Raw genomic sequence first — 13,782 nt, 5'->3', positions numbered from 1 at the left:
AGGAAGGAGGAATTTTAGGCTTTCTCCTGAAGTTTCTTAGACTTCCTTCTCTTAAGACTTTCTCCTGAAGAAAGCAAAGGCTTTCTTTTTGAATGCAGTCTTCACAACTGCATTGACACCTGGGCTCTGTCACACACACACTTAAAGGCAATTCCACTATGGCTGTTTTGACCCCCTGGGTACAGAAGGCTGGAAACAGGACACATCTGCTGGACATTAGAAGAATCCGCACTACTGTATCAAGCCATAGCTTATGCAAGAATATATGCATGTGGGTGGTGAAAATAATGACTTTAAAACAGAAAAAACATTAAGTGAGGGGTGAGGAGGAACTCTGCCTTTGTCACGTCCCACAGTCACTTTGAACCCTAGATGCTAAATCCATTTATCCTATTTGGTGGAAGAGTGTAAAACAAAAAAACCCAAATATTTCTGTATTGTCTAATTCTTCAGCTTGCAAGCAATTGTGTGGGAGATGAGATGCCCCTTTGTTCTGTTCTTTTCTCTGCGTTCCCATCCTCTGCCTTGCTACTGACCAGTTATAAATGCTACTCTTGCTATACTCAGTAGACGAGCTTTTGGTTGTGATTTCCCTGCCACCAACAACATTTCTTCACCTCTGCCTCACATTATTCCACCACTTAACTGGATAGCTATCTCCCAAGCCCCATGGCAGCCCATGCACCATCAGAGGGGCTCTGAAGGATCATCTACTGCCTGTTGCTTTCTCCCTTTGATTCCTAGCAGTGCCAATTATGCAGCATCAGAAATGTCTTCAGAATAGAAAGGTGATGCATCGATGCTCCCCAAGAGCGAGGAACAGGTAATGTACACTGGTGGTAAGTTTGTCAGTAAGCTAATGTAATGATCAGCCCATAAATTTTTTTGTTAAAAGAAAAGTTATGTGCTCCTTTACATATTTATGGCACCAGAAACCACACTACCAGCACACAGGTCCTCTGTATGATGGCCTACCAAGGACCCCCTAATTTGGCTGGAAGGCTTGCTGAGTGGATCACATCTTGAAAAATATCACCACTTAGAGGTCTATAAAACAAGTGTTTTCCCTGTGTGCCACTCCGTAATGACTCCCCAGGGACAGGAAATCCAAATAACTACTTTATCTGTCTGGAGATTGAGGATGCAAATATTTCGAAGGAAACCTGAATCCTTTGGTGACAAATGTCCATTTGATGTAGTGCCTCTTCCCTTGATTTGTCATTGCTGCCAGCAGTACAGCATCTACTCCAAAAATGGGGGTAGGCTCAAAACGTGAGACTTGATTATGTGCGGGTACAAGTTAATATGTGCCCGAGGTTTTCACAGCTCGAGACTGAAGAATACACACAACTTGTTTAGAAACAAATAAAGAAGATAACTATTGTGGCCAGTCCTTCTACAATGACAAAACTGCAGCATCAGATTTTTTTGTTCAGCAGAATAAAATTCAGGAATGCCAACGCCGTGGCAGGCGTGGCACAGTGACAGCCCACAGGCTCAGCGTACGCTGCACTAGGATGGCTCTGTGCTGAGACACAACGCTGAGGTCAGGGTGCGAAGCCCGAGGGGAAAAAAAGAGCTGGCAAGAACGTATTTTCTTTCTAAGGCCTGAACTTTCAGGCATGTTGCAACTTCACTTTTTATCTTTAAATTCTACTCATAAAAATAGATCTTTTCCAGCTCAGAATCAGGGACAGAGAGCGAGGGAGAAGGTTGGAAAGAGGAAGAACGCCGGCACAGAAGTGAGACTTTTGGGAGCTAAAAAGTTGCTGTGCTCGTATTTGCACAGGCACGTAAAGCATGGAAGTGTCTGTTTTCCTTCTATTGCTGCTCTTCCACTCTAAGAGACACTGCAAACCATAGCAGACAACCAAGGATTTTGGAAGTAAATCTAACTAAAGACAGCAGATCATTCTCCCACCCTGTATCAGCTCCCTGGGATGAAAGGCTTGCCCAGAACTGTAGTGAGGTCCCACAACTATGGATATGCATGTTATTCTGATTTCCGAGTTGTCTACAGAATCACAGAAAAGTCTGGGCTGGAAGGGATGTCAGCATCCTCTGGTCCAACCTTCTATTGCAGGCAAGACCTTAGATTAGGTTATTCAGGGCCCTGTCAAGCCACGTGTGGAACATTTCCAGCAACACAGAATCCAACACTCCTCCACGCAGTTCGCTTTACCCTCAAAGGTGAGTAAGGTCCCTTCTACCCATTTTGCAGATGAAAAGGAGACACCCAGAGAGAAACTGGTTCACCTATGCTCACACACTTAAAAGTAGATCAGGTTTTCCCAACGTATCGGGACCTGATGCTGAACAACCAAATTCACGGGAAATTCTTCACTTGCTTGCAAGAGGAGCAGACACGTGCAGACTCCACTACGTATGTCACTGTGCTGTCGCCCATACAAGGAGACCATATGCAGTCACACTTGTTTTCACATCTACAGACACGTGAGTGTGCAGTTATGCTGGCTTTCCAGCACAGGCACATGTACCTAATTAGTGTTGAGAACTATCACATCTGGCTGCGTTCAATCCTCTGCCCTGACCAACAGAGAAGAGTTTAGATACAGGACATCATCTCTCTACAAGGTCTCCAGGCTTCTTACTCAACAACCTTATGGTAAATTTTATTCCTGGCCTTTCGTCCAAGCGCCTGAGGAGTGAGGTGGAAGTCCTGCCAGTTATGGGTGACACTGCCATTGATTGCACGACATCGGCCTGGGTGTTGAGCACAGCAACTTCTATGCAGGATGCTGTTGCGCTAGAGGAAGAATGCCAAAAATGCTTGCAAAATACATCTTCTATTAGGGGTAAAGTACGTTGGCTGAAATAATGGTGCTTTCTTTAGGCACTCGGGAGGATTGGGAAGGAGACCTCTACTGTGGATCAGAAAACAATGGATAAGTACTGCACCTGTGCAAGACCAGAGAAGGATTTTGCTTGCACTTTTGAATCTGAAGAATAAGAGCTGCTTTTTAGAGTAAAAAGTACCTGCATGGCCGGAAATATCCTGAATTATGTGTTTACAGTGCTATGGAAACATGCTACGTACTCTTTTATCTTGAATGTCCTCATAGAGTTTCTTTCTCTCTGCCGGGTACCAAGCCTATTTTAAAAACATCCTCCCTGCTATGGAGTCTTCTCACTTTCCTCTGCACTAAGTTGAAAATGACAGGCCAATAATGCTCACACCGGTCACACAAGAGGATTTCCACCATGTTGATATAAGACAGGAGATCCTCTATCAGGACTAACACATGGCAGAAAAGGCAAGAGAAGGAAGGTCCTTCCTCAAAACCAGATTTTCTCTACATTTGTATGAAATAAATTACTCATGAAAGCCAGGAGAAGCAGTTTGCAAAAGCAGGCAGTAAAGGGGAAAAACAATGGGCAAGATATTCAGCTCAGCTGCAAAAGTGCATTAACACAAGCCATTCTCCATGGCATCATCTGGGAAAAGTAGCTTTTTCTCCTGTAGTAACCGCAGACAACCGCGGCTACACAGCGGCCTCCGTTAGCTGAGCCGCGTCTCCGTCCGATTACCGCTCAGCAGATGTCCGCTCCGCCAGACTCCAACAACCACCACCCTGCACAGTAATTTGAGTGGAAAAGTTGATTAAATAGCCCCCACGGACTGGAGCAGAGCGGAGCATTCCCACCACCCAGCCGCAGGTACCCGATTTAATGGGGTCAGTGTCCCCATGCACCGTGCGGGCACTTGATCGGGGGCGGTGCTGATGAGAGTATCTTACTGGACCTGTGCTCTTTGGCTGTCATTGACACAGCGCTCACACCTCTCCAGCTGTCAGTTCATCACCTTGGCTGAGGGCTGAATTGCTAAGAAAAAAGATCTCGACCTTTCCTCAGCTGCATGACGCTATGTTTCTAAAAAGGATCCCTTATTACGCACTTCTTCAAGAAAATACATTTTTAGGGGGTGCTGTTTAAAAGTCTGGCTCAAAAGAAGAAAAAAGAAAAAAACACCTGTAACCATCCCGGCTATCAGGCAACAGCACGTCTAGGGACCAACGCTGATCTGCACCTCTAAACAATCATTACGGTTCATTCGCATGAAAGAGACGATTTGTGGAGACTCATTCTGTAATAAAACCTGCGTGCTGCTGATCCAGGGAGGAAAGCACTGGGGAGACCAGTTGATGCAAGTCGTTCTAAAAATATCAGTTTGTGCTGTCATCTGGTGAGAGTATGTCATCCTGCAATCTTGGCATCTGCAGGGACAGCAAGTTTCTGCCTAATTATTGCTGCTGAATCACATGACAAAGCATGAGGTACTAAAAAATATATCTATACAAAACACCAACAGAAGAACACCCAAACCACGGGATCAGACCACTGTCCTGGCTTCAGCTGCTGTACACTCACAACATAAGCCTGCAGAGGCAATCCTGTTCTATATGGATCTTTTTCCTCGGTTAATAAAACCCCGAAACATAACCCCAAATTAAAAACCACACCAAAACCAAAAAGCCCTGCTCCCAGAAGGAGCAAGCGATCCATCATGTTTGTGTGTCAGCTCCTGCCGTCTTCATGCAGCAAAAGCCACCGCATCCCTGCAAGTGTGGGACCGGCCCCTGAGTGGAAGGGGCTTCGAGGGGCACCGCGGTCAGCAGGACCACACGGGGGGCAACCCCAGTGGGGTTTGCCCAGCTTTCCCCCCTCCTCCCCAGCGGCCACAAGTGCTGAGTTTGCTCCCCCATCACTGGTGTATGCCCAGGCAGCGAGGAGCCTCTTTGGGGCAGGCCCTCCTTGGAGTTAATGAGATCCTTGTTCCCAGCAAAATACATTTTCTACGTATTTTTGTTCAAAGACTAAGCTTGGTGTGCGTGATGTTCGGCTAGTCACAAAACCACCTTTCAGAATCTGTGCTGGCTGAAACAACACTTAAACTTTAAGAGCGTGCCACTGCCTTAACCACTAACCTGTTAGAAATGGACCAGAAGAATTTGCTGCTCCTGAATTTCCTTTAGATTTTTTAAAGGCAGCCAGCCCCATTTTGGCTCCATGTAAGAAACCTGCCAGCCCTACTCCTAAGACCTCATTTTTTTTAAATAAGAGAGCAGGAAGCATAGCTGTGGTGCTGAGGCCGTCAGCATCCTCAGGAAAGAGCTCCACTGATTCTGGTTTCCACACTTCAGCCTTAAAGAACAGAAAACAAGCTTTCTGGTAAAGTGTAAAAATAATCTTCCTGGTGGCATATTGTACAGAGCTTTCTGATTCAAAACTCCATCCAAATGGAGATCTTTTCACTATCTACTTCAACTTTTAAGATGGTGGCGTAGTGAATAGTAAGTCATCCTCAGAACTGTGCTTTCATCTTTGGTATGAATTTCACCCAGAAACAGGTTGAATGCCAATTAACAAATCGGCAAGTAGTTCAAACCGATATGGACTAATGAAATATCAACAGGCATTTTGTTACATTTCATAGGATTTTGCTTTATGAGAGATGTTAATCATCAAATTATGTGAACATTACAAGACGTTGCTATCAGCATCTTGTGCACTCTACTGCTACAGGAAGATCATGTGGTACCTAGATGATGATAGGGCAAAATGAGTGACTTTAACTGATCTGTGAAGTATTTTACTTGCAATTCTCAAGTCAACGTGACTCCAGGACAGCTCTGTTATGGAGCCCAGAGACATCCCGCTAAACAGCACATTGAAATCTGTCTCATAAGATGCAGCTGGATGAGTTTTTCAGATGGTGAAACCAGCCCAAGAAGTTCCTGCCCTGCTCGTGCTGAGCCACCCTCCAGCCCCTGCCCAAGCCCGGCCAGCATCGCTGCCTGTGCGGTGCCGTTGTAAACTGCATCACTGAAAGAACCAAGGTAAAAACCAACTTCTTAGATGGGTTTTGATACCGAAGGAAATGTTTGCCCAAGCAGTAGTTCATCATTGGCTCCTGACCTTCCAAGCAGCAGTAAATGCCCCGAATGGTCTACCCTGCCGGTCTGTTCACAACTACTCCTTGGTGAATGCCAAGTCCCTTGAGTCTCAGCGGCTGAGAAGGACCATGGAGCAAAGCATGGAGCTACGGGAACCCCAGGCTAAAAGAGGACTCATTGATTTCAAAATAAAAGGTATTTTAGACACACGTGAGGGAATAGTGATATCTTTATTTATTGATAAACAAGCTGAAAAAAAGGAGGTGATAATTATCTGAGTGGGTGGAGGGCATATCCAGTGCTCTTGGGAAGGAGGTAGAGATAGAGCAACAGAGGCCCCAGCCAGCTTAAGAGAGGAAAATTATGGCTGAGTGAACAAAGCAAGAAAAAAGCATATTGATTTTCTCCTTTCCTTCTTATAAGAGAAAAACAAAATAAACCCACCCCAAATTCATTTATATGCCTCAATGATGGCCCTTGGAAAGGCTGTGCGCGGCCAGGCTCACGGGCAGGGCCAGCGCAGTGGGACCAGGCAAGGGTCTCTCCAGGGACCGTGCACAGGCTTGTGTGCAGCAAACGTGCACAGCCACTAAATCAGCAATGGTGGCATCTCCTGCACGGGTTTTTCACTTCCCCTATGAAGAAACTGTAGTTGATTTTCTTCCAAAGTAAACCCCCTCTCTACACCTAGGGTATGTATAAGCTAAATACCTTGTATTTGGCTTCTTTTTTTCCTTCCTGAAAACTGACTCCGACGTTTCTTTTATTTTTCATGGAGAACACAGCACTCACTATTCCCAGGTATGCCAAAAGCCCATTGTAACTGCTTCTGTCTGCCTGCAAAACACACCTGGCCACCCTTGTGAAATGGATTTAGCATAAGCAAGCACCAGGCTCCTCAGCTTGAAAGTATTCCCCAGTTTCCAAGCCTGCAAAGATTTTACTTTAGGGTCCCTATTGCTACACCAAAATAGAGAAGTAACAGAGAAAGCAATTCAGAACGACTGTATCTGATGTCACACAAGGCACCCCTATCAAAACATGAGATGCTCGTAGGGAGGCAAATTCTCAAACAGTGCTGCTTAACAGAGGAGGAATGGTACATGATGAACTAGCTCAGCAAAAACCATCTGCACTTGCACCTGATACCGGAGGCAGCCCGCAGCAGCTAGTCCCCTTGTCAGAGAGAGAGAAAGAGGCTTCCACAGATGACTGGACAGTAATCCGCTGAAGAGAGCTGTCTCGTTAATAAATCTGTCCTCTGCAACGAGACTCCACTCACACAGATGTGTCAGTTCCATTATCGAGGGAGCAGCCTGAATAAGATCAGGGAGGCTACACTTTCCATGAATGGCACAGGCTGGGGTGAAGAGGCAGGGGCGAGCATTGGTGAGGAGGTGGTGCGGTGTGCCTCCTCCACGCTGCCCAGGCAGGTCTCCCTGCAGCCATCTTCTACCCGTGCACAGCCAACAAAGATATGAAAGCAGGAGGCTGCCCTATTTGCCTTGTATCAAGCAAAGCTGTCAATAAAATCTACTTTTTAGGCCACGTTTGGCAGACCGCACTGTTGGATGTTTCCCAGCAATAAAATTCTTATGTACTTTTACTTATTTTTTTTTTACCTCATGCAAAAATGGTTTCTAGATCCATACAGCTCATGCACCTGGAGGAAGAGAGAACTGATCCGCAAGCGTGACCTTCTGCAAGATTTTGCTTCCTGGCTCACAAGTCAATCCTTTTCTTTCCCCTTTCTCTTCTTAAATTCTGCAGCACTGGGACTGAAGGAAAACCAGAATCCAGCTGCGGCCCTGGCCTTATCAAGCTGCTGTCCTGTGCAGGGTCAGTGGGACATGTCACCCTCTACAGCCTGTCCCCACAGCCCGTCTCCTGGCCATGCACTGCAACCCTCTCACTTTCCGTGAGAAGATGTGAAAACCAGAGAAAATCCTCCCACTGACAGAGAAAGCAAACCAACTGCTCCACTGGAGCGAGGCAGCTTTGCAGAATGACTGAAAGGAGGATTCCTGTGCCGTCTCATTCTCCCTCACAGACAGCAGATCACAGTAGATGTCTCCTGTGGTACTCCATACGCAAGGGAACACCTTCAAGAGGTTCACCACTGCTGCTCACCTACTGCTAAGCTTCCCCTCGAACAGCTAACTGCCAAACAAGAGAATGAAAACTCAATTAAAGATGAAAGGGGCAAATTATGAACAGTAAAGTCAAATGACACCGACTCCTTCTTTCCATCCTTCATCCAGAAAATAAGAAAGTTGGAAGTTAGCTGCAAATTGAATGAATGCCTCATTTAACCTCTCCACTGGGGTACCCTACATACTATTCTGAAGTTAATAGAACACCTTCAATAATTTATAGCTAACCTTTTATCCTACTATATTTTGAAATCGACTCCCTTATACTAATAAATAAACAAAGGAGAAAGGGCACTTTGTGTGGCACCTACCCTATGAGTCAGTGAATATGTACGTGTGAGCAGGCAGCAGCATGGGCAGGAGCCTGCAAAATCACAAAGGATGACAGAAACAATGTTTACAAGTTCAAATGCCCCCAGCTGTGGAAAAGAAGCAATGGAAAAAACCACATCAATCTGGAAAAAATTAATCTGAAGAGGCTAACATTTGAAAAGCACCTACGTCAGAACCCAGAACTACAGATATTCTGTTGGTGGAGTCCAAAAGAAAATGATACCCACCCCAGTTCAGGGAGGGACCAACAATTTTTGCGTATTTAAAACATTAAACATAGCACATCTCTGGGACCAGAATCCCACCTTTGCTATTTCAATATATAATTCCTCCATTTGCTACATCTTTTTTTTGCCAAGAAATACCATTTTAAACCAAACCAAAACAACTTCACTAGCATTGCTGTACCACAGCAGCAATACAACTCTAATTCAGTCCAAATCTGTCCCACACACCCAATCCTCAGTGCATGCACTGATCTTGCAAAGATGCTCTTCCTCCTCCTCTGCTGCACTGACTGCAAAGCCCCTTGCCCCATCCCTATGTAACACAGCTTGGCTACGTGCAGCATCGGCTGCAGAGAAGAATTCATCTGTTGCGACTTCAAAGAAGACAAGTTGAGGCTCTGTGATTCCTACACCCCACAAATATTCCACCTTGGTTTGCCTGATTTGTCATTAACATTTCCCATGCCTAAGTTAAGAAGGATGCACAGCATCAGATGCGTGCTGACAGTGTTGCAGCTGAACAGCTTTTATAGCTTCACCTCATTTCCCTTCGCACCTCCAAATGTTTATTGGTTGCTCCTGTTGCACGTGCCAACACGAAGCAAGCCATCACAAGCTAAATTAATACTATTAGTGTGCACTAACTGTTAAGTGTTTGGCGCAAACTCCAGTAAAACTAAGGAACCAAGTATTTTATCACATCTATGGGGCACTGACCTGTTTGCCCATTTTCCCTGTTCTCAAAGATCCTTCAGCCTGGTACCCAACTCTGTGATGAAGCCTGTTTAGCACCAGTGAAGTTCCCCACATTCAGACTGACAACGTTCTGAGCTGAGATGAGGGAATCAAAGTTAAAATCCAGCCCATCTGCATCCATGAGTTCACTGCGGATAATGGACTCCATGTCACACTCCAGGCTCCCATTGAAAATATCCAAGTCCAAGTCACTTGGGAATTTCTCGTGTCCCATGACCGGGAGGTTCACGCTAGAGGAGTACAAAGAGGAGCCTGAGAGTGGGTCAGAAAGTGTTTGCATAGACTGATTGACAGGTGACTGCTGATGTTTGGAGGGTCCCAAGCTGTTTGAGTCACTCAAGCCTATGTTACTGATGGAATTGGACAAGGCACGGCTGCCACTAAGAGAAGAGTTGTGGGACTGGTGCTGGTGATGAGGCAGGCTCTGATTGACCAGACCGCCCTGGCCGGACTGCGCGGCAAATGACATCATGGGGTCGTTGCGGAGCATTATATTCCTGCGGGAATTCTGGGCGGACACAGCCGTGCTGGCTTGTGACATGAGTGGGTCAGACTGTGTCATCATGACATCGCTGTGACTAAGTGCATCAGAGGCAAGGAGATCCTGCAGCGTCTGGTTGTTGTAATGAGACATGGAAGAGAAGGTGGCCTGCTTGTTCTCCTGAATGGTCTGCATGGGTGACTGGCGGAGGGAATTCAGGGACGACGGCCCGAACACGGCATTGTTGAAACTACTTGACGGGGAACCCAGCCCTGAACCTTTGGAACCATACGGAAAACTGGAGCTTCTCTGCATTATCCCTCCTGTGGGCGACTGCTGGGAGGGAGGGAGTGTTATATTGTCCAAGAGATCATCCATGAGGTTATCTGTCAGTCCATCATTCAAATTCATTGTCCCAGCCATATCAGTCAACCTAGGCAACTCCACAGTACATGGTTTGTTTACCGATGGGGACAAGCTCGATGGACTACTGTAGAGCATGGGAGAAAGCGGAGCGTCGTCATCTTGAACATCATCTAGCTCAGTGCTTGCCAAAATCGGTGACAAGCGGCCACTGATCGTACTGGCGTTTGAATTTGTACGGGAGCGAAAATCTGTCCATGCATCCAGCTCGTCGCTGCTGCGGGAGGTGGGACTCCCCGGCCACTTGGAGAGCTGAGAAGGGCTGTCCTCACTTGTCTCCTGGGCGGTCTGCAGGGCTGCCTTCTTCTTAGCCGCCCGCCCTCTGCTCTTCGTGTACTTGTTGCTGTTGTCCATCGACACAGCGCGTCTCCGGGGTGCCTTGCCGCCTTTTCCACCATCTGGATTAATCATCCACCACGAGCTTTTCCCGGTGCCTTCGTTCTGCACTCTGACGAAGCGGCTGTGGAGTGACAAGTTGTGCCGGATCGAATTCTGTGGGAAAGGAACAAAACAAAACGTTAAGACCAGCACCCCTCTTGTTTTGCTACCCAAATCTCAAACACAAAACCAGCATCACATGAAAACAGCAATATGGATAAAAGCATTGGGCCCTCCTGGACATCAGCATGGGTTTCTTGGGTGGTGGATATGGGAGGGCTGGAGTGTGGCTGCTGCAAAGCAAGCCCTGTGCTTGCACTAGCTGTGCATTCCTGGTACCCGTCTCTACATCCCCATAAGTTGCACCCTAAGGAAGAGAGTGTCACACAGCTCCATTCCTGCTAGCAAGGAGCTAGAAGTATCTCCCTTACTTTGGACTCAGGACAAACTTCCATACTATCAGCAATCTTGCCATTAGTTCATTGAAATAAAAACTGCAAAGACAAAGCAAAAATCTGACAATATCCCTGTCCCTGTAAGATGCTAGATACAGTTGTATAAAGCTGCTGTGCACAGTGGGACACCCTGTGCCATACAGGATGCTACAAAATACAAGGCTTTCAGGGGATCCCGGACACAGTCTGCCCTTCCATATTACCCACCTGCGCAAATCAGCAACATCTACCATCCAAAACCCACGTTGGCTCAAACCAATGATAATCACCCCACAAAGAGGCAGACAAAACCAGCCCGCGGCAGCACTAGTGAAATGATTCCAGATTTAAATCAAAATGGGATGAAAATCCCACTCCACTCATCCTGCTGATCTTGGGCTTAAAATATGGCTCAAATGGAAGACAAGGTAGTATTTGTTAGTGAGAATGCTTCTGGGTTTTTTGGGTTTTGGGTTTAGTTTTTGTGTGTGTGTGGTTTTTGGTTTTGTTGTTTTTTCTCCATGTGCAAGTCCAAAGATTTTTGGAGCTATCCCACATTCCTTTGAAAAAACAGTCGTGCTGTCCTTCCAGGTTAAAGATGATCAAGTTTTAAAAGTTGCATAAGTTCTCTTTTCTTAAATTTTGGCACTTACTAGGTATACCTTTAAAGAGGAAAAAAATGTATTTGTTCTACCAGCATGTTTTAAAAGCACAAAGTCAACAGGATCACAGCACAATCAAACCATCCAAGATAAGTGTCCTTCATTTACAAAGCACTGAAGAAATTCCAGATTTAAACAGGCAAAGAATAAATCAATCAACAAATCGTTCGTAAGCATCTCGACATTTGCATCCTTAGGATAAATGGATGTTTGACATAAGTGAACTGGAGACACATTTGATGTATAAAGAAATACAGCCCAGGTTTTTTTTTTAAACTATTCTTTTCAGTATAAAATGCCTTTTTTCCCCCTGTTGTGGTTTTTGTCAGATTGTGAAATGGAAAACACGCCTGAAGTTCTTCTCGTACGCAGACAGCAGGCGCGGCTGTGATTATCACTTAATGAAAAGAGAAATCATATGGACTGTGGTTCAAAATAGCAACTGTTATGTTTTAAACAATTTGCACAAACAGCAGACCAGACTTTGCAGACATACTCAAGAGAAGTTTGGGTCAGTGCCTCAGCTATAAACTTGTACATTTCTAAGGGACTATCATGCCATCAAAATACAGTGGATTGAGTTGCAGCACAATAGGTCTTCAGTCTAAGGAAGGAAAGAGCTTTTTATTATTTAACTGATGACATTTTAACTATATTTTGAGTCTGGCAACAGTCTGTTTCTAACTTCTAATAACTGGGCGCCACTGCTTGCTTCTTCAGGTTTCTCCCAGCTGGCTGGAGAATTGCTGGTTTGTGGTGGTGGTGGTTTTGGTGGTGTTTTTGTTTGTTTGGTTGGTTGTTGTTTTTTTAATAACCTTTTAAAAAAAAATTTCCAGCCTGTACTGCATCAAAGTAGGTAGCTCTCACATTCACAGACAACCACCTGTAAGAACATCTGCATGTGGATCTCTCCTCGCAAAGAGCCAGCAACAGGATGAAGACAACCAGATCTAGAGCACCACACCAAGCCAGGCTACAAGAGCCACAGAAACCATGCTGTTCCCCACCTAAAAATGCTGGCTATAAGAATACACAGCACCATGACTCTTGCTAATGAAAAAAATCTTAAAAAAACACAGAAAAGAAACACCCAAGATGGCATACGTAGCATGCCACGTAGCTTCAGATAGAAAAACACTGAGCCAAAGTGCCAGCAGCCAGCAGTTTTCAACCTATGGTATTCTCATGAAATGGCTTATTTCTGCTGGTGGTAGCCATAGTATGAAACTATCTGGCCTAAACCCATGAAAAATCCTAAAAGGTAAAATTGTGAGACTGAGGCACCTTTCAGGAAGAGGACTCCTGCATGCGTGTGCACACATGTAATTTTCTTCTTCTTATATCTTTTTGCTCACTGTTGGTATTGCACAAATAATGAAAGAATGTAATAATACTTCTGCGTCGAAAATTGGTGGTTATAAAAAATCCAAGCAGCTTGTTTTCCTTTACATTACGCAATATGCCATTTACGCTCTGGCTTCTGCTTTTCTTTACTTTTCTTCTGTAGGAAGATTGTTTTCTTAAGCATAATTATGGGCCAATTTATTTTTGTGTACCCCATCTCCACCCTCTGTTCAAACACTGCCTTAAAACCCACTTCTTTCATGTAACCTCCTCCGCTAACCTCTTCAGCAAGAGTATCTGAGTTTCTTGGTTTCCCCTTGTGTTGGATGCTCTGCCAAACCAAATTAGGGCTGGATCCTATTATCCTTTCACATGCAAGATTTGCTATAGAAGTCACTGGGATTGATTGACAACTCGCATCGGTAAGGGTTGTTGTGCTGTGCTACCAGGCTGCAATCTAGATGGAAATAACTGTATTTTCTACCTGGTTTCTGAGCTGTCAAAGAATGTTCCCATCTGCTTAAAATATAGGAAAATATCACGGGACAATCTTTGCTCACAACCACGTGCATTAGTAATAGATGACCATACAACAAGCCACAAAGGAGGTGAGGAAGCAAAGAAAATACAGTCTATCATCTGAACCCACTGCTGATCAAATTAATGGGGATTTGTC

At 45.2% G+C, this 13,782-nt stretch overlaps 1 protein-coding gene across 1 annotated transcript in view; it reads right to left on the bottom strand.

Annotated features, from left to right (window-relative positions):
* Nucleotides 1-13,782, bottom strand: part of FOXO3 (forkhead box O3) — a 95,076-nt gene that overhangs the window by 6,858 nt on the left and 74,436 nt on the right. The window contains exon 2 of the mRNA XM_065632940.1: nt 9,346-10,780. Coding sequence (XP_065489012.1) covers nt 9,380-10,780 — 1,401 coding nt within the window. The 3' untranslated portion in view covers nt 9,346-9,379. The remainder of the gene's footprint in view (nt 1-9,345; nt 10,781-13,782) is intronic.

This window comes from Caloenas nicobarica, chromosome 3, assembly GCF_036013445.1.
Source record: "Caloenas nicobarica isolate bCalNic1 chromosome 3, bCalNic1.hap1, whole genome shotgun sequence".
NCBI lineage: Eukaryota > Metazoa > Chordata > Aves > Columbiformes > Columbidae > Caloenas > Caloenas nicobarica.
This window is presented reverse-complemented; position numbering and strand designations above follow the sequence as displayed.